Source organism: Myotis davidii, unplaced genomic scaffold, assembly GCF_000327345.1.
Source record: "Myotis davidii unplaced genomic scaffold, ASM32734v1 scaffold93, whole genome shotgun sequence".
In the NCBI taxonomy this organism is placed as follows: Eukaryota; Metazoa; Chordata; class Mammalia; order Chiroptera; family Vespertilionidae; genus Myotis; species Myotis davidii.
Window position 1 is genome coordinate 269,618 of NW_006292095.1, and position 18,342 is coordinate 287,959.

The 18,342-nt window shown below is 38.5% G+C and overlaps 1 protein-coding gene across 8 annotated transcripts in view; it reads right to left on the reverse strand.

Moving 5' to 3' along the window:
- Positions 1-18,342, reverse strand: part of PSD3 (pleckstrin and Sec7 domain containing 3) — a 432,295-nt gene that overhangs the window by 194,389 nt on the left and 219,564 nt on the right. For 7 of the 8 annotated variants that reach the window (XM_006765503.2, XM_015565164.1, XM_015565166.1 and 4 more), the window contains 2 exons: positions 17,257-17,369; positions 14,214-14,272 (listed from right to left, as the gene is read on the reverse strand). In XM_006765503.2, coding sequence (XP_006765566.1) covers positions 14,214-14,272; positions 17,257-17,369 — 172 coding nt within the window. The remainder of the gene's footprint in view (positions 1-14,213; positions 14,273-17,256; positions 17,370-18,342) is intronic. The other variant, XM_015565163.1, reaches the window with a different exon arrangement.

Genomic DNA, 18,342 nt, shown 5'->3' on the forward strand with positions numbered 1-18,342 from the left:
CTCCCCAATTGGCCCTGCTCTGAGCCCGACCAGGGGCTGCACCTAGGGATTGGGCCTGCTTAGGGCAGGCCTAAGCCAGCATGTCGTTATCTCCCGAAGGGTCCCAGAATGCGACAGGGCACAGGCCGGGCTGAGGGGCTCCCCCTATCCCCGCCTGAGTGCACAAATTTTTGTGCACCGGGCCTCTAGTTTTATTCATAAAAGACTAAGAGTAAGGTAGAAGACTAGTCTTCAAGCTGGGGCAACACATTCCTTAAGTTAGAAGATTTAAAAGGGCCGAAACCGGTTTGGCTCAGTGGATAGAGCGTCGGCCTGCAGACTGAAAGGTCCCAGGTTCGATTCCGGTCAGGGGCATGTACCTGGGTTGTGGGCACATCCGCGGTGGGAGATGTGCAGGAGGCAGCTGATCGATGTTTCTCTCTCATCGATGTTTCTAACTCTCTATCTCTCTCCCTTCCTCTCTGTAAAAAATCAATAAAATATATTTAAAAAAAAAAAGATTTAAAAGGGATGCAAAGTCATGATTGTTTTAAAGAGAGTATGTATACAAAACCTTAACTTCAAAAGCACAGATCTACCTGAGAACAGATATACCTGTGTGTCTTAAAAGCAATCACTTGCCACTTCCCCTTTCACAACTGCCCTTCTATACTAATAAAAGGGTAATATACTAATTAGGGTGAATGTCTTTGGACTTCCATCCAGACAAAGCCACAGCAGCTGTGAGGTCCGGGGCTCAGGCAGCCTTGAGCCCCAGCAGCTGCAAGGCCTGGGGCTTACGGCAGCCATGGGCTCAGGCAGCCACAGCGAGGTGATGGGGGTGGCACCTTCCCCTGATCAACCCAGTCCCCTCCCACAGAGTCCAGACTGTGGCTTAGGAGCGGGCCTAAGCTGCCAGTAGGAGATCCCCTGAGAGCTCCCAAACTGTGAGAGGGGGTAAGTCAGACTGAGGGACAACGCCCCCCTCCCAAGTGCACGAATTTTCATGCACCGGGCCTCTAGTTTAATTTATAAAACAAAATAATTTGTCCATACCATGCTATCTAATTAATTACAGTGAAAGTGCTAAAATACTTTAGTTTAAAACTTTGCCTCTTCCATCAGCAAAAAGGGCAGAGTCAGGCTTCACATGAAAGATGGATGAATGTCTGAACAATGAGAAATGGCTTTGCCAATTAACTTATTTGGTAGACATTTCCCATAATTTGGTTAAATCCTCAATTCTAAATTCTGATGAAAATTCATTCACAGCACAGAAAGGAATTTTAATGAAAACTACTGTTTCAAAATATTATACTGAAAAAGACTGTTTCACAAATTATATTAAAAAAGACAATCTCAATTTTCCCAATCCTTATCAGGTGTATTAGATCACACGAGGTGCTTCATGGGAGATATTCTAGGTCGCTTACATTTGCACATGAATTTCAGGATGGACGTATCAATTTTGGGGGGATGGGGAGAAAGGCCAGCTGGGATTCTGTTAGTGAATGTGTTGAATCTTAACATTATTTTAAAGAGCGTGCACTTAAGTGTTCCAATCCATGACCATGGGGTAACTTTTCACTTGTATCTTTCAACAATATTCTGTAGTTTTCAATGTCAATGTCTTGACTTAATTTTGTTAAACTTATTCTTAAGTATTTCTGATGCTATTGTAAATGAAATTTCATTTTCATATTGTTCATTGCTAGTACAAATTTTGTATATTTAATTCTACAGCCTTGATGAATTTCCTTTTTAGATTCTACTAGTGTTTCCTTTTGTAAGTTCCTTAGGATTTTCTATCTATAAAATCAGGTCTTCTGCAAACAGAGATCATTTTACTTATTCCTTTCTAATCTTGATACTTTTTCTTTTTCTGGTCTAATGACACTGACTAAAATCTTCAATAATTATATCAAAGTGGTCAAGAACAGACATTCTCATCTTGTTCCTAATCTGGAGAACAGTTTTCTGTTTTTCACCATTAAGTATGTTAGTTTAGCTATGAGTTTTTCATACATGCTCATTTTCAGATTAAGGAAAGGCCCTTTTATTCCTGGCTTATTATGTTTTCTGTTTAAATCACAAAATGGTGTTGAATTTTGGCAAATCTTTATCTGTGTTTACTGAGATGATCAGGTAGTTTTTCCCTTTAATTCCAATAATCTATAATAATAGAAGCATATTATGCTAATTAGACCGGACATCCTGCCAGACGACTTTCCGGACAAAGCCGCAGTGGCGGGGGCCAAGGCAGAGGCGGCTGCTGTGGTAGAGGCAGCTGCTGTGGCAGCGGGGGCCAAGCCCCTTGCATGAATTTCATACATCGGGCCTCTAGTCTGGCATACAAGTGGCCCGGTGCACGAATTCGTGCACATTGAAAGGAAAATAATTAGAAGAAATATTTTAATATTGCTATTCACCCTTTCTCCCTCAGCGCCTGGGAGCCAAGCAGTGGCCCCATCCCCCACTGGTCGCCATCTGCAGTGCAACCGGCGGGGGCTATTGGGCTCCCACTCACACCTGCCTTGGCTTGGTGCAGCCCGCTCACCTGTTCCACCATCTCGCTGCCGTCTCGCTCTTGTCAGGGCCCATCAGGGCTGGCAGCACCTTCACTGCTGCCCACTGCCAGCACTGCATCGCCGACGCCCGCCATGTTCCGAGCCACCCCGTGGTGGTCAGCGCACGTCACAGCAAGTGGTCGAACTCCCGGTAGAGGGGCCAATTTGTGCATTAGGCTTTTATTATATAGAATTAGATTAATTTTCATTTGTTGATCTTGTATTCTTTAATCTCAAATGGTTATAATGTATAATCATTTACATATGTTGGTGCAGTAGGAAGGCATTTTTTTAAAAAAAATTTTGTGTCTATATTCACAAGGGATATTCATAAGGGATGTTATTTTTGTGACAGCTTTGTCTGGTTTTATCAAGGTAATATTGTCCTCACAGAATGCTTTGGAAAGTGCTCCCTCCCACCTTTTTTCCTGAATATTTTGAGAAGCATTTATATTAAAATTTCTTTAAATGTTTGAGAGAATTCACAAGTGAAGTCTTCTGATCTTGTGAAGGGTTGGTATCTTTTCAAATAAGACTTGTTTTGTGTCCTATCTTGGAGGATATTCCATTTGGACTTGGAAAGAATACATATTCTGCTGTCATTGGGTGAGTGTGCTACAGATATCTCTGTCAAATCTAGTTGCTTTATAGTATTACTAGAGGCCCGGTGCACAAAATTTGTGCACTCAGGGGTGGCGGTCCCTTAGCCCAGCCTGCGCCCTCTCGCAGTCTGGGAGCCTTCAGGGGATGTCCAACTGCCACATTAGGCCCACTACCCGGAACAGGCGAAAGCCAGCAGTCGGACATCCATAGTGCTGCTATGGAGGCGGGAGAAGTTCCCGCCACGGACCCTGCGCTCACCAGCCGTGAGGCTGGCTTTTGGATGAGTGACGCTCCCCTTGTGGGAGTGCACTGACCAACAGGGGCAGCTCCTGCATTGAGTGTCTTGCCCCCTGGTGGTTAGTGTACATCATAGCAACCAGTCGTACCTCCTTCAGTCCATTTGCATATTAGCCTTTTATTATATAGGATCCAAATCTTCTGTTTCTTTGTTGATATTCTGGTAGTTATTCTAAGCATAATTGAAAGTGGGGTATTGAAGTCTGAAACCATTATTGCAGAATTGTCTATTTCTCCCTTCAATTCACAAAAGCTCCAAACTGCCAATTCAAGTGGACACTAGGCTCTGGTTTGCATAGTTACTGTGATTGTGAGGCTATTGGTTTTCAAGATCAGTGTGGAGCTAAAGAGGGAAAAGGTAACAGAGCAAGTGAAAACAACACAAAGCTTGGAGTTCTTAAGGAAGTTGTTTGGGTTGTTTTTCCTCTTAAAGAAACACTCTTTAGATTGTTGTAAGCCTTTAGTTAATTTCCAGATAATGTTGATTTTTGGCCATATTTTTGGCCAGAGTTTTCATTCTGGCCAAAAATGCTTTTTCAGGTAAGGTGAGATAAAAATCTTTATCAGTTAATTATGAAGAACTGTTGTTGTTTTTTAACATTTAAAAAAATGGTAAAATCCCCAAAGTTATTTTGGTTTATAAAATCATACTGTATAATGTTACCACAATAAGCTCCAATTAAAAAGCTGAAAATATATATAATGAAATGAGAAAATTAGCCCCTTATTTTCAAAATGTGTGTCTCATTATTGTCCTTATCTAACTGGATTGACTATAATAAGTTCCATCTGTTTTTCCCCTGATATTAAAGAGATTTGATTTAAAAAATAAAAATAATAAATTCAGATTTATTTTACTTGCAATTTACAGACAGTCCTCAGGTTACGTCAGACTCTATCGTTTCATGGTTACATCACCATCTCCCATTTATTTATAAAAAAGAAAAGTTCCATCATTTTGATGTATGTACATATGTGTTTTATGTTTTTTATTATTTATTTACCACAAGTAAAGGTCAGGAATTGTTATCTTTCTTTTAAAAAATTTTTTACTGTTTCATTTCATGACTGCTGTGTGTGTGCTCCATGTGAGTGACGTAGGTGCTTATGTAGGTGGGTTTGGGCTTATGGCGAAAATCGCATTATGCCGTGCCACAGGAATGGATCTCTGATATAACCTGAGGATCTACTGTATTTGGCATTGCCTTTTGTATACTTTCTTAGTCACCACACCATTATCTACATTAGCATAAATTTAACTCACTTGGATTTGAAATGGCAATAGCAATTGGGGTGGGATGTGGTGGTGGTGGTGGTGGGTGGATGAATATGTAAATCCAGTCCAACAAACAACAGTCCTCACAGTAAGGAAGCGCCAGTGCAATCACCCAATGCATGTGTCCCAACTTGCCTGACCATTGCAGGGAATACCGATCACCAAAATGCGTGACTTTCTGTGGGTCAAAGATCCAAACAGCTTCTGGAATACTTTACTAATTGAGGCTATTTACGCCTGCCATTTATTACCCTCCTCTGACTCACTGGTAATTTTTCTAGGCAAGGTTCAGAAGCAAGAGCAAAGGGTCAGCTTAGTCCATTTTGTGTCTTACTGACATATATGTTTCATTGCTCCCTAAGTTTTATACCATTTTTATCACAAAGTAAAAGTACGATGAAGTGAAGTCTTTGTCACTAAGAAACACTCCTTGAGATAGCTGGAATTTTTTCTGCTGGTTAAACCAAATTGTATCAGTTATTATGGAATGCTATTATTCAAACAAACACTGTCCACTGAACAAAGCTAACTCTAATCACTGACTTTGTATTTCAGTGATTCATAGGTATCACAGAGAAGCTCACAGAGTCATGCTTCTATTCATTCTCTTCCTAAACAGATTCATAACTTTGGCAAAAAGTAGGCCTGCTCTGAAATAAATGCTGGCCAGCTGCCTGCCAAGGCAGTGCTTTCATAGTACTTTCTTATATTCTGAATTCCTTCCCATTAAAAGAATAAAGCATTGAGATTTGAAAAGGCCTTCTCATGCATTGAGCAGCACAGAAATCATCCCTTCAAATCAATGCAACCTTTCTAATCAAATTTCAGATGCTTAATGAAAATGAATCTATGGATCCTTTCCTTTAAAATCAGGAGGCATTTTAAATTAAACCTAAAAAGGTAATATATAAAATGAAAAGTCCACAAAAAAAATTTTATTTGAAATCCTAAAATACTAGGTAGGCCCAAGTCTTGAATATTTAGACAAGAAAGGTTCCATCTTTAATGAGAGAAAATATTAACTAAAACGTAAAAAATCCCTAGACTGGGAGTTCACATCCCCAGACAAATTTAAGACTATTCTCCAAAATAACTATATGCCATTCTCAAACATATGTTTAATACAAAAGAGTTTTCTCCATTTGTTTTCTTCTAAAGATACATTAAATGTCTTCTGGAGAGAAAGTTTTTGATGAATTTATCATTTCTGAAAAACTCAAGATGTTTTTAGCACGTTCCAATTTAGAATGTTAAGTAAAATAATCGTCCTCAACCATACCCTCCCATGTTTGAGGAAGAATAGAAGGTTTCATGGACTAAGGATAAGAGTCTGAAAGAGACTAATTATACAGATTTCTATATCACCAGATAGAAAATCTTTTAGGTTTTATAGGCCATAAGGTTCCTGTTACAGCTACTCAACACTGTCATTTTAGTATAAAGATGTAAACAAACTGGTGTGGCTATGTTCCAATACAACTTTACTTGCTTGATTTTGCCTGTGGGTCCTCTTTACCAAACCCTGGTCTAAAAGAAAAAAACTAGAAGGAAGGGCATTGTTAACTGAGGACTACATCATGAGCAAGTATGCAAGGGGACTAGGCATACTGATGTATTCTGTGCCTTCATTTCAGATTTCTACTTTGCTAAAGTTAAGGCATTGTTTCCCCACCCCAGCAGATACTCAGCTCCCAAATGCAGTGGTAACAATGAAAGCAAAGAGGGAAAGTTAAGAGTTTCATTCTTAACAGTGACCCAAAAAGCATACCAGCTCCTGTCCAAACCTCAGCAGGTGTGACCAACGCTTTGTGTTGAGCATGCCTTCCCTGACAACTGGGGGAATGGAGCCTTCTACAGGCTCCAGCCAAGACTAATCTAACCCCAGTCCTAAGGGAGAGCTGCTAGGAGGCCTGCTGTCAGGTACCCACTGGGAAAGCAGGCATCTGACCTACAGGTTAAAGGATTAGGCAGAATGATCCCAAATTTCCCATTTTTAATAGTGTAAAATCCAGAAGCTTTATGGAAAAGATGCCTTCGGAGACACTAAAAGCTCTCATGATCCATTGGTAAAATCTGGCTTCCTCCATCTCGGGCTATTAAAACCAAGCAGGCAAACTCTCCCACATGACAATTCCATCTCCTCCAACATGTTACACTAAATGGTAAAAAAGCATACCACTGATTTGGTAATTACTTACATTCTGAAGCTCGGCTAAAGCTCTTCTTTTTCCTTTGTTTCACAGGCGTCTCTATCAAACAGGTTTAATTGTGTTATGCTGCCCTCAGGTGGCCACTGTTTTATATGCACAATTAGCAGGTAAAGCAGGATCCAAACTGGGAAGCTACAACGTGATATTCAAAGTGCACTTTCATAGCCCCCAATCAGAACTAATGTGTTAAAAGTACAACTATTAGGGATATCTGAAATATTTCTGGGTTTTTTTTTCTACCACTTGTGTAATACATTGCTATTGAAAAGGAAATTGGAAGTGGTATCAAGAAAAATATGGCAGCCCTGGCTGGTGTGTCTCAGTTGATTGAGCATTGTCCCTTGCACCAAAGGGTAACCAGTTCGATTCCCAGTCAGGGCACACACTCAGGTTGAGGTTCAATCCCTGGTTGGGGTAAGTACAGGAGGTAACCCATTGATGTTTCTCCCTTACATGGATGTTTCTCTGTCTCTCCCCTTTCCTCTCTCTTGCTGAAATCAATTAAAACACTTAAAAAAAAAATAACATGACAATTGAAAATAATATTGTGATACAGTCAAAATATGGTTCAGGCATCCAAGAGGTTGAACTTATTTCTATAATAATACTAAAAAAAATTTTTTTCACTTCTCTCTCACACAAATTATAGTGTTTTCTAGAAAAACTTTAGTCGCAGCAGACTAAATGCAGAAACAGAAAATCTGTCTTCTAGTAAGCCAAATTTACAAGACATTTTAAAGGGTATTTTCTTCACTAAATATTTTGTTCTTATAGTTATTGTTCACAAAAAAGTATGTTATTCACTTAATGGGTTTATTAATACAATCCTATATAATAAAAGGGTAATATGCAAATTGACCCTAACTGCTGAACAACCAGGAACAACTGGTCACTATGACACGCACTGACCACCAGGGGGCAGATACTCAATGCAGGAGCTGCCCCCTGGTAGTCAGTGCACTCCCACAGGGGGAGTTCTGCTTGGCCACAAGCCAGACTGACAGCTGTGAGCGCAGCGGTGGTGGCAGAAGCCTCTCCCACCTTCTCGGCAGCGCTAAGGATGTCCAACTGTGGCTTAAGCCCAATCCTCTGGGGAGCAGGCCTAAGCTGGCAGGTGGACATCCCCCAAGGCCTCCTGGGCTGCCAGAGGGATGGCTGCCAGTTCCCAAACTGCGAGAGGGCACAGGCCGGGCTGAGGGACACACCCTCCCCCGCCCGAGTGCATGAATTTTCGTGCACCGGGCCTCTAGTTTTAAAATAATTTAATAAAAATGTTAAAATTTTATCCATTTTAGTTTCCAAAATGATAAATATTTTTTAAATGTTAAAAATATTTGAAAAGCTCTTTGGAGTCCTCACAAAATATTCAGAATAGAAAGGTATGCTGACGCCATAGAGCTGAAGAAGCATGGTAGTAGCAGATTCTATTGCTACTTCATAGAAAGTATCCTATACTAATAAAAGACAAACATGCAAATTGACCATACCTTCGCTATGCCTTAAGCCACGCCCACCAGCCAATCAGAGTGACTATATGCAAATTAACCCAACCAAGATGGCGGCCAGCAGCCACGGAGCTGGAGCGAGCAGGAGGCTTGCTTGTCCCAGTGATGGAGGAAGCCAAGGTTCCCCGCCTGCTGTGGCCCAGCTCTGAGCTCCACTGAAAGCAACAAAGTTTCAATTATAGAAGGTAAATAAACCCCAGCTACCTGCTTTCAGGCAGCCGTGGCCACAGAGCTGGAGTGAGCAGGAGTGGGTTGGCCCTGGCGATGGAGGAAGCCAAACTTTCCACAGGCCTCCGCTGAAGGCAACAAAGTTTTAATTATAGAAGGTAAATAAATCGCAGAATAAAAAAAAAAACAAAAGAAAAAAAGGAGAGGGCACAAATTTTTGTGCACCAGGCCTCTAGTTTCCTATAAAACTTGAAGATAACAGAAAAGACACTGACCTCATTACAAAGACTAACTAAAGTCTACTTTTAACTTGGTTGTCACAGGACAAGCATTAAATTAAGTAATAAGATTAGAGGCCAAAAGTTTCAATCACCTTCTTCATCCTCGCTTCTCCCACCCTCCCCAAAACATTTGAAGAAAAAAAAAAGGAAGAGCAAAACTGACTTAATAGAGTTTCTCCTCCTTTCTTTAGCTTTCTACTAATTAGCTGTGCACATGTGAAAAACTTGTAACGGCCAGAGGAGAAGGGATGCAGTGACTGAATAATGCATAAACGAGGTACTGTGAGGGCCTAATGAGCACCACTGACTCACTGATAAAAGCTATCCGTGTTGCAGTTTCCATTTTGCATGAACCTATTCTAAAAAAAGAAGAACTACTGAAAAAAAAATAAACAGATGAGGAAAGAAAAACAGAGCTACAGGGAGAACGAAGAGAAGAGAGAAAATGGAGAAACGGAAGAATGAAGGAAATGAAGAGGGAGAGAGGGAAGAGGAAAAGGGAGGTACATAGAGAGGGAGAAATAGAGAAATGGAGGAAGAGAAAAAGGCTTTCATTTGGAGTCATAGAAGCCAAGAAAATCCAGCCATACATGATGAAGTCTGACATGCTTAATAAGGATTCCTATAAAAATCTAGAATTGACAATCTGATAGTGAATTGTATTCTAAAGGTCATTTTTAAAATAAAAAATTTGAAACTATAACATTTTTCTACAGAAACATTTTCACACCTGATGATTAGAGTAAAACTGAACTCCATGTCTCACTAGAAACCCTTAGCAACTCTGAGATCCAGGCCTGATGCTTCAGTGAACTTTCAGTATCACCAAGAAGCTAGCTTCAGGGGGTGGGAGCCTGGAGGAAGCCACTCTGGCCAGGGAGTTCCCAATCAGGCGAAAGGAAAGACTAAGTACCACTGAACTGGAGGCAGCACTGGCTCAATGACAATTAAGACCAAGGCTGGAATCTACAACAGGATAAAGCCCAGATAGAAAAGAAATGACAACTGAGGGGCATGAGGGTGGGGAGGAGACAACATATATGTAATACTTTTAATAATAAAGAATTTTAAAAAAGAAAGAAAAAAAAAAAGAAACCCAGGGATGGGATGGCTTTACTGGCAGAGGGTGTGGAGGGATCCACAGAGAAGACAGCTCTGCAAGGAGGAAGGGGAGGAAGCAGGACTCTGGCCAGGGAGTTCCCAATCAGGCGAAAGGAAAGACTAAGTACCACTGAACTGGAGGCAGCACTGGCTCAATGACAATTAAGACCAAGGCTGGAATCTACAACAGGATAAAGCCCAGATAGAAAAGAAATGACAACTGAGGGGCATGAGGGTGGGGAGGAGACAACATATATGTAATACTTTTAATAATAAAGAATTTTAAAAAAGAAAGAAAAAAAAAAAAGAAACCCAGGGATGGGATGGCTTTACTGGCAGAGGGTGTGGAGGGATCCACAGAGAAGACAGCTCTGCAAGGAGGAAGGGGAGGCAGCAGGAAAGATGCACTCAGGGCAGCTGCCAGTTACAATAATGACAATCACAGACACAGAGTTTCTGAGGATACTAACCATCTATCAACCTCATGCAGGTTTGTGGGACTTTTGAGGGTAGAACTATAAAGTAGCACAATATGAAAAGTAAAAGAATTAAAATTATTTAATACCAGTTCTTCTAATACTTATTGTCCACTTCTGATAATAAACCAAATATTTTACCCATTACTTAAAATTCTAGGATCCTAGAGAGACAACCTAAGAATTAAAAACTCATAATTATCAATGCAGTTTACAGATTGAAAATAATCAATTCCTATGACCTATCTGAACCTGAACTACACACATCTTTTAACATTGTTCTGGTGCAAAACCTACACTTTATTCCTTGACCTTTTCGTCCCCCTACCAGTATCGTGTACTAGCCTTGGGTTTACTCCTTATCCAACCTATAACCCAAGACACACAAAAAGCCAGTAAGGTCCTGCCTCCTATATTAAACTCAGGCCCCTGCGGATGCTATTCAGCGCTCTCTGCACATCCCCAAGGCAAAGTATTGGCAGGATGCCTGGCCTACCAGAGAGCGCCACCACTCCAGGAAAACAGCACTCCCACCCCCTTACATCCACTGCACAGAGTGGGCTGGCTTCTGCCAATACGGAAAAGCAGAGAGAGACTTTGGTTAAAAGAGCTAAACATCCCAGGCCACAGTGTTAACGGGTAGATTTTGTCACCAATCTTGATTAAAAATAATGTCCTGGCTACTGCCTCTGACCATGACCTGACCTTGGGCAGCCACTGTCTTGTGGACATCTTTTGACTTTCAGTTGTGAAATTGGCTAACGAACTATACACCTATATATCCCACTTTTCACTGCAACTCAGTTCCGTAGCTAAAACTTCCTGCCACCTCAGAGGCCATCCCTGGTGAGAAATGCCTATTGTCCTGCCCCTGCCACTTGTCTTCAGCCTCAGCAATACTCCTGCCAGGAGGGCTGGATCGAGGTACAGGAGAGCCAGCTGTAGTGAACAGAGTGAATGCATTTGAAGATTTATCCAGAAAAGGCATGGTTTGAATTCTAACATGACAGATGGTTTTATCCCTATCATTTCTAATAAGATAAAGGTTTAAATGAAAAAATGTTCAACTCTTTCCTTATTGACAGTTCAAACAAAACTCAATACAACTTAGTTCCATTATAGCAAGAGAAAAAATAAACTCCAGAGTTTGTTCTAATAGAGATGCACCTTTATGTGCAAGTTTAATTTACATGTATATTTCACAGATGAAGACGCATTTTAAAAGTAAGAGATTACTTGGCAAATTAGGCACATGGTCACAACTATAAAATATTTAGGAAATAAAAAACTTGCAGACAGTAAAAGCAAATCAATACTATTGCTAAAATAATGAAAAATCATTCATATTTTTCAAAAATAGGTACTGAAGGGAATTGCCATTTTTAGTTCCGATGAAATAATTATAACATCTGAGTGAATTTCTCCCCCAAATATTGTATATACTTCAGGTTGGGGGGTTTCTATCTGCTGTAGAGAGGTTTAACTGCAACTCAATGTATAATTAAAATATCCCTCCAGTACTCTTTCACCATGGCACCTCAGTGACCTGCTACCATTTCCTTGGTTAAACCTGACTAAAGGAGGTAAGCCTAGCCAACACCACCCCAGGAGAGATATGACTTCCAGGAGCATGTCCCCATTCGTTTCTGCTCCTAACTCAAATGGCACAGAACTTGGAAGGGAACAGACACACTCTAAGTGTTTACTGAATGAGAAAATAAATTAGGAAAAGAAAGATAGGAAGGCATTCAACATGTAATGCTGTTAGATTTATTATATGAATATACATTCTGTCATTTTATTAGTACGAAAGTTAGCAGGAAGAACAAAAGACCCACACCAATGCATTTCCAATGCATCATTCCTGTGAGTCAATGAAACCCTCATGAAAGATTCACAAAGTACAGCCAAAAGAAGTTCATCTCCCAAGTTATGCCTCCCCCACTGAAAGCATGAAGACAAGCTTGTCTCAGCACTTCCAAGAAAGGTCATGCTGTTGTATTCCTATTATGACATGATGTAAGGAAGAAAAGCAAAATGGTTTATTAGTTCATTCCCCAAGAGAATTATTCTGGCATTGGAGTAAGAAACAGGAGATGAGGGCCTAAGCAGTGCAGAATAAGGAGAAGGTGGATAGGGACAGAAGTTAGAAATAATTCACTTTATATTTTAAATGATTCATTTTTATAGGGTCATGCTAATTAAGTCAGACTGACACTATAACAATCAATCAGGCAACCATGATGCAAGAGAAGCTACATCCAGAATTATGGGTAAAAACTTACCACCTAGAAGGCAAATTATTTTTTAAAGGAATCCAGAGGAGGAAGAGAAGAGAAACACATTATCATATAGTTAGTTCTTATGATTACTACTATACATTCAACAGACTTGTAACAATAGGCATTATAAATAAGGATTAAAGACTCTAATACACAAAACCTAAATAATAGACAATTTAAAGGATACAGAATACATTTATGAAAACAAAACTAAGAACTAATAATCACCAAAAACATGATTTTGAAGATACTATAGAGAGGTTTACTTATATTTATAATTTTCTCCCTCTTATATGTAATTCTGCCACTTCAGCCAACTGTTAATTATGCATGATTGGCATAACTCCACATAATATTAAAATGTCCATTTAAGTAAACTATCTCTTATGTCGTAGTTGCCAAAAAGAAGTGTGATGCTCATTGAATCTCCTTTCAATTACTCACAAGTGGTCTGAAGACAAAACCAGAGCAAATGGAGAGCTGTGGTTCTGAGCCCAGAGTGCCCATGGCTTGTTTGGACATCAAGCATCTGAATTATCTGAGTAAATAATAAACCTCACACCTTTTCTTACGTCTATTTCAGATTATTGCAATTAATAAGACACATGTTTATTTGAAAGTGTTATCAAAGTAATCAGCTTTTAATAGAAACAAATCCCCCCAAATCTAGCACCTTCCATAGAAGTTCTATTAAATCCGGTTATTGAATTCTTTTTTTTTTTTTTTTGCTTCATTATACTGTTCTCAGTCAACAGACACTAAATACACAATATTGATATGTGGATGAGACCTCAAAATATCTGAGATGAAAGTTTCCCCATCCTGGGATCAGTGTTACATGGGGACAGCCTTCTCAAACTGTCTCCTTTGGCTGAAAGTAAGATTGAGAAGCTGAGTGGGAGGAAAGGAAAGGGAAAGCGTTGCAATTGTTATATTATATGGTGGGCAAAGGAGAAAGCACAGAACACTTGCTTCTCTGGTAACAGAAAAACAAGGTCAGCACAGTCCCCTGATGGGTCATTCCTATAACTAGTTGGATGAATATTAGATTAGGATACTTAGTTCAAGGCTCGAATTGTTGGAATCCCAGCAATTTCATATTACGCTCTATTACCCAAAAATGTCCCCTGAAAGTATCTGCACTTTTGGTCTACTCTGCACACCTGCTACATATATCTACAAGCCACTAGCTATTCTAAATCCACCTCCTGGAAACTACAAAAGGAATTCCTAGCAGTATTGTGAGATTTGTGAGGATAGTGTTAAAATTATGATTCTATCACTTTACCTCTTTACTTTTCTATGCTAACATGTGAAATAGTTATTTCTTTTTCCAAAGATTTATGTTTACTTACCTGCCATGAAGAGAATGGGGGAAAGGAAGGCAGAGAATAAACGTGTATGAACATAAAAGCACAGATTGGGGCATTTTGGATTTCTGTAAGACAGTTCATAACCATACACTTACATGGCCATGGAGATCTGTGTTAAGAAGCATCATTGCACAGGTGAGACAATGGACGCCGTCTAAGGAAAGAGACAAGGACAGAAAGCATTAATTCACTATTTCCTAGACTCCTATTCTCATTAAAATAGCATATATTAAGAACACAATATATACGAAAGCACAATACTGTAGTTAGGCACAAGTAATCATATTTGCTTGGGGAAACAGAAATCAGATAAGAATAAATCATTAAAAAGACCTCAGTGCAGAGAGTTGGACTCTACTGGATAAAGTAAATTATTCCTACCTCTCAGGAGGACAATTTGATAGTACATATCTTTAAGTTTTGAAACAATGTCCTTGGACCCAGCAAACTTACTCTGGGCTTTACATTAAGGAAATAAAAAATCTACACAACATACAAGGATATTCAAAGAAACACTAATTATAATAGGGAGCAGGTAAATATGACCCTCCAAAAACATATTTCTGTTATGTTTAAGTAATTTAAAATCTTGTCCAATTATATATGTTGAAGTGGAAAGATATTTCACAATAAATTAATATATGAAAAACACATTATATGTAGTATAGTGCCATTTAAATATAAATACATCTGGAATAATATATAAGGTGATATTAAAAGAGATTTCATCTCTGGAAAGTGAGATGATAATTTTTTTATTTATATCTTCTCAATTTTAACAACAGATATGAAAATAAACAGTTTAGTACTGTTCTTTTTTTTTTTTTTTTTAACTTTCTGGGAGGAAAGTGAATTAGGAAAGAAGCAAAAGTTAAAGAAAGCCACGATTTGAATCTTCCTCAGTTTACTTTTGGGTATTACTCCTCTGGCTAACTATATAATTAGGAATCGTTATCTTCTTTCTTTAAAGAAAACATATAGTTTGCATGGTCCAAGATACTATGAATCAGACAAAAGCAAAATACTAAAATAATCTGTGAACATTTTAAATTTAAACATTCAGGGGAAAAAGTTGCCCAAGCCGGAAAAATTTCACACTTATATAGAAGCATTACTTTTCTTACTTTATATAAAAAAAGGAAAAAGCACTGATTTCCAAGTCTCATTTCCAAGTCTTCTTCTTCTCTCTCTGTAATTCTCAACCCAAGTACAGTAAGACAGCGTATTTTTCCAAAGCATGCCTTTAAGTATAGTAGGAGATTTGTTATTAAAGTCTCTACTAGTACATCGTAGATGCTACTAAGTACCTAAAAAAATACTTATTCCAGTCTCATTTTATTATCACAAATTCTAAATACATTCAAAACAAATTCCTGAAAGTATCTGTTAAACTCAGTTGATAAATATCCTATCAACAGGCAAGTGAATGCACAAATCCATCTTCCTATTATATTCAGGAATGTCATGTTAACATCTTAGTATTTGAAGAAGGTTCTAATAAAAACAACCCTTTCGTCTTCTATCCCTGGCATTCTCAACTCAGTGCTGACAGTGATAGAGACAGTGAATAAATTATCTAAATATAGTCAAAAAAAGAAAGAAAGAAAGATGATTCCATTTCAGAGATAGGAATGTGACTCCATTTTTTCAAAATATGTTTTTATTGATTTTAGAGAAAGAGGAAGGGAGAGGAGGAGGAGGAGAGAGAGAGAGAGAAAGAGAGAGCGAGAGAGAGAACATGCAACCTGGGCATGTGCCCTGACCAGGAAGCAAACTGGTGACCTTTTGGGACACAGGACGACACTCAACCAACTGAGCCACACCTGCCAGGTTAACGAAAGCCAGGATTTGCATTTTCCACAACATCTCTACTATTTGGGTATTAGTTCTCTGGCTAACAATATATAGACAGGAATGAATAGTTATCTTCTTTTTTGACATTCTTTAAGCCAGTGGTTCTCAACGTTCTGGCCCTTTAAATACAATTCCTCATGTTGTGACCCACCATAAAATTATTTTCGTTGCTACTTCATAACTGTAATGTTGCTACTGTTCTGAATCGTAATGTAAATATCTGATATGCAGGATGGTCTTAGGCGACCCCTGTGAAAGGGTCGTTCGACCACCAGAGGGGTCGCGACCCACAGGTTGAGAACCGCTGCTTTAAACAAAACATTTAGGCTGAATGGTCCAAGATACTATGAATCAGACAAAATCAGGAATGTCACTTTAATAATCAGATAGTTGTTTAGTTACATTCCGAAGGATTGGGGGTGAGGCAAACAATTACTTTATTCAATATCAAATACACTTATCTTTAATTAATTGGTAATACTTAAGCTGAAAAACAATTACCATTTCTAGTGCATCTACTCTCAGTCATTTATTCCAGAATGTGTAACCCTATGGAGGATTCTCGAATGGCAAATAAATGCACTTGAGTTCAAGCCCTGAACACTTTGCTATATTGTAGGAATTGAAATGGGAGGATAGACCACTCTTCATAAGGTACATCAAAAGCTAAAGTTGCTTTTTAAAAATAACACAATAAACATAAACTAAAGTCAGTGGTCAGTGTTGTTTTGATTACTTTCAAACAAAAGCACCAGAGACATACCAAAAACTCGTGAGATTTGTAAATATTTCCCAAACTAAGCACACATGCACCTCATTAAGAAATTAGAGGTCAGAAGCTGAGGAAGAAGAAATATGAAAACTGGAATTTCATTTATTACAATCCATTTTGCACATAAAATCTCAGTGATAAGCATAAGCAATTTAAAAAATATTGTCACACTCTGGAACTAGAAAATAGAGAAAAATAACAGTAAAGAAATCATGCATCAATAAATATCGTGCTTCTTAAAGAATATCTGATGACATGAGAAAATGCTCACAATAAAAGAGAACACCAGTAGGAAACAACTCCCTAGTGATTCTGATTTGACATTAAATAAATATTGTACAAATAGACTAGAAAGAAGTAAATCTGACTGTTTATAATATTATCCTTAGAAAGAAATATTTAGATGATTTTCATGTCTTTGGTATAATTTTCCACAATTAAATGCAACTTTTATAATGAGGAAAATAATCCTTATTATAAAAAAATAAATCCAAGCATTTCCATCAGATTACCTTGTGAAGCAATGGTATCCGGGTTACAATAAAAATATCTATTGGAGAAGTGTATTAAAACTCTCTCTCGTTCTTGAGTTTCTCCCACAAGAGAAAAGGCTTTAAAGAAATACCTAAAAAAGAGTTAGGGGGAGGGGAAGATGAAATTTTAGAAAACATTACCACACTCTTTATGTTTGACATTTAAAGTTAATTCATATAAGCATAAGAAATTAATTACACAAATTAAGATATGCTGCAGTTATTTTTTAAAAACTCACTTAATAGACGGCCATTCAGTATAAATTCATACCGACATTTCAATTCTCTTAAATGGCAATGTAAAAGATGACAGGACAATAACGTGGTGGCCAATACATCAAAAAAGCCTTGGAAAGGTAGGTAGTTTCCTAATATGACTCAGGTAGCCATTTAAAAAGATCAGTTGAGTAAAAACCAAAGAATACTTAAGACTAAACGCAAAACCATGTAGGCTGTTTTAAAACTCTACATGAATCACAGTTTTTTTTTGCCATTTGTTACATGACTATAACTGCCACTGACCCACTGCTAAAATTACAATTATATCATCGTGTGCATAATAGATTTCTGTTAATTTTACTTCACCTATTATCACCACATAAATAAATTGTTACATGAGGAAGAAATTGAAAGATAAAACTCTATTTATTCCATAAGTTAGGAATAAATTAGTGTATAAAACTTCTTTGAACAATAGAAAATATTCCTAGAACCACACACACAGCCCAAATCAGAGTCACTGAGAGTACTATCCTATCTAATAAAAGAGAAACATGGTAATTAGCCGTACATCCACTACCCTTCCTATTGGCTAATCAGGGCGATATGCAAATTAACTGCCAGCCAAGATGGCGGACGGCAGCCAGGCAGCTTGAAGCGAACATGAGGCTTGCTTGCTTCAGTGATGGAGTATTCCAACGTTCCCTGCCTGCTGCTGCTGGCCTATGAGCTTGCAGTTTGAAACACTGTTACAAATATAGAAGCTAAACAAAACCCCAAAAACCTGCTGTCAGCCAGCTAGGATCTCAGAGCTGGAGTTGAAACAGTGTTTCAATTATAGAACCC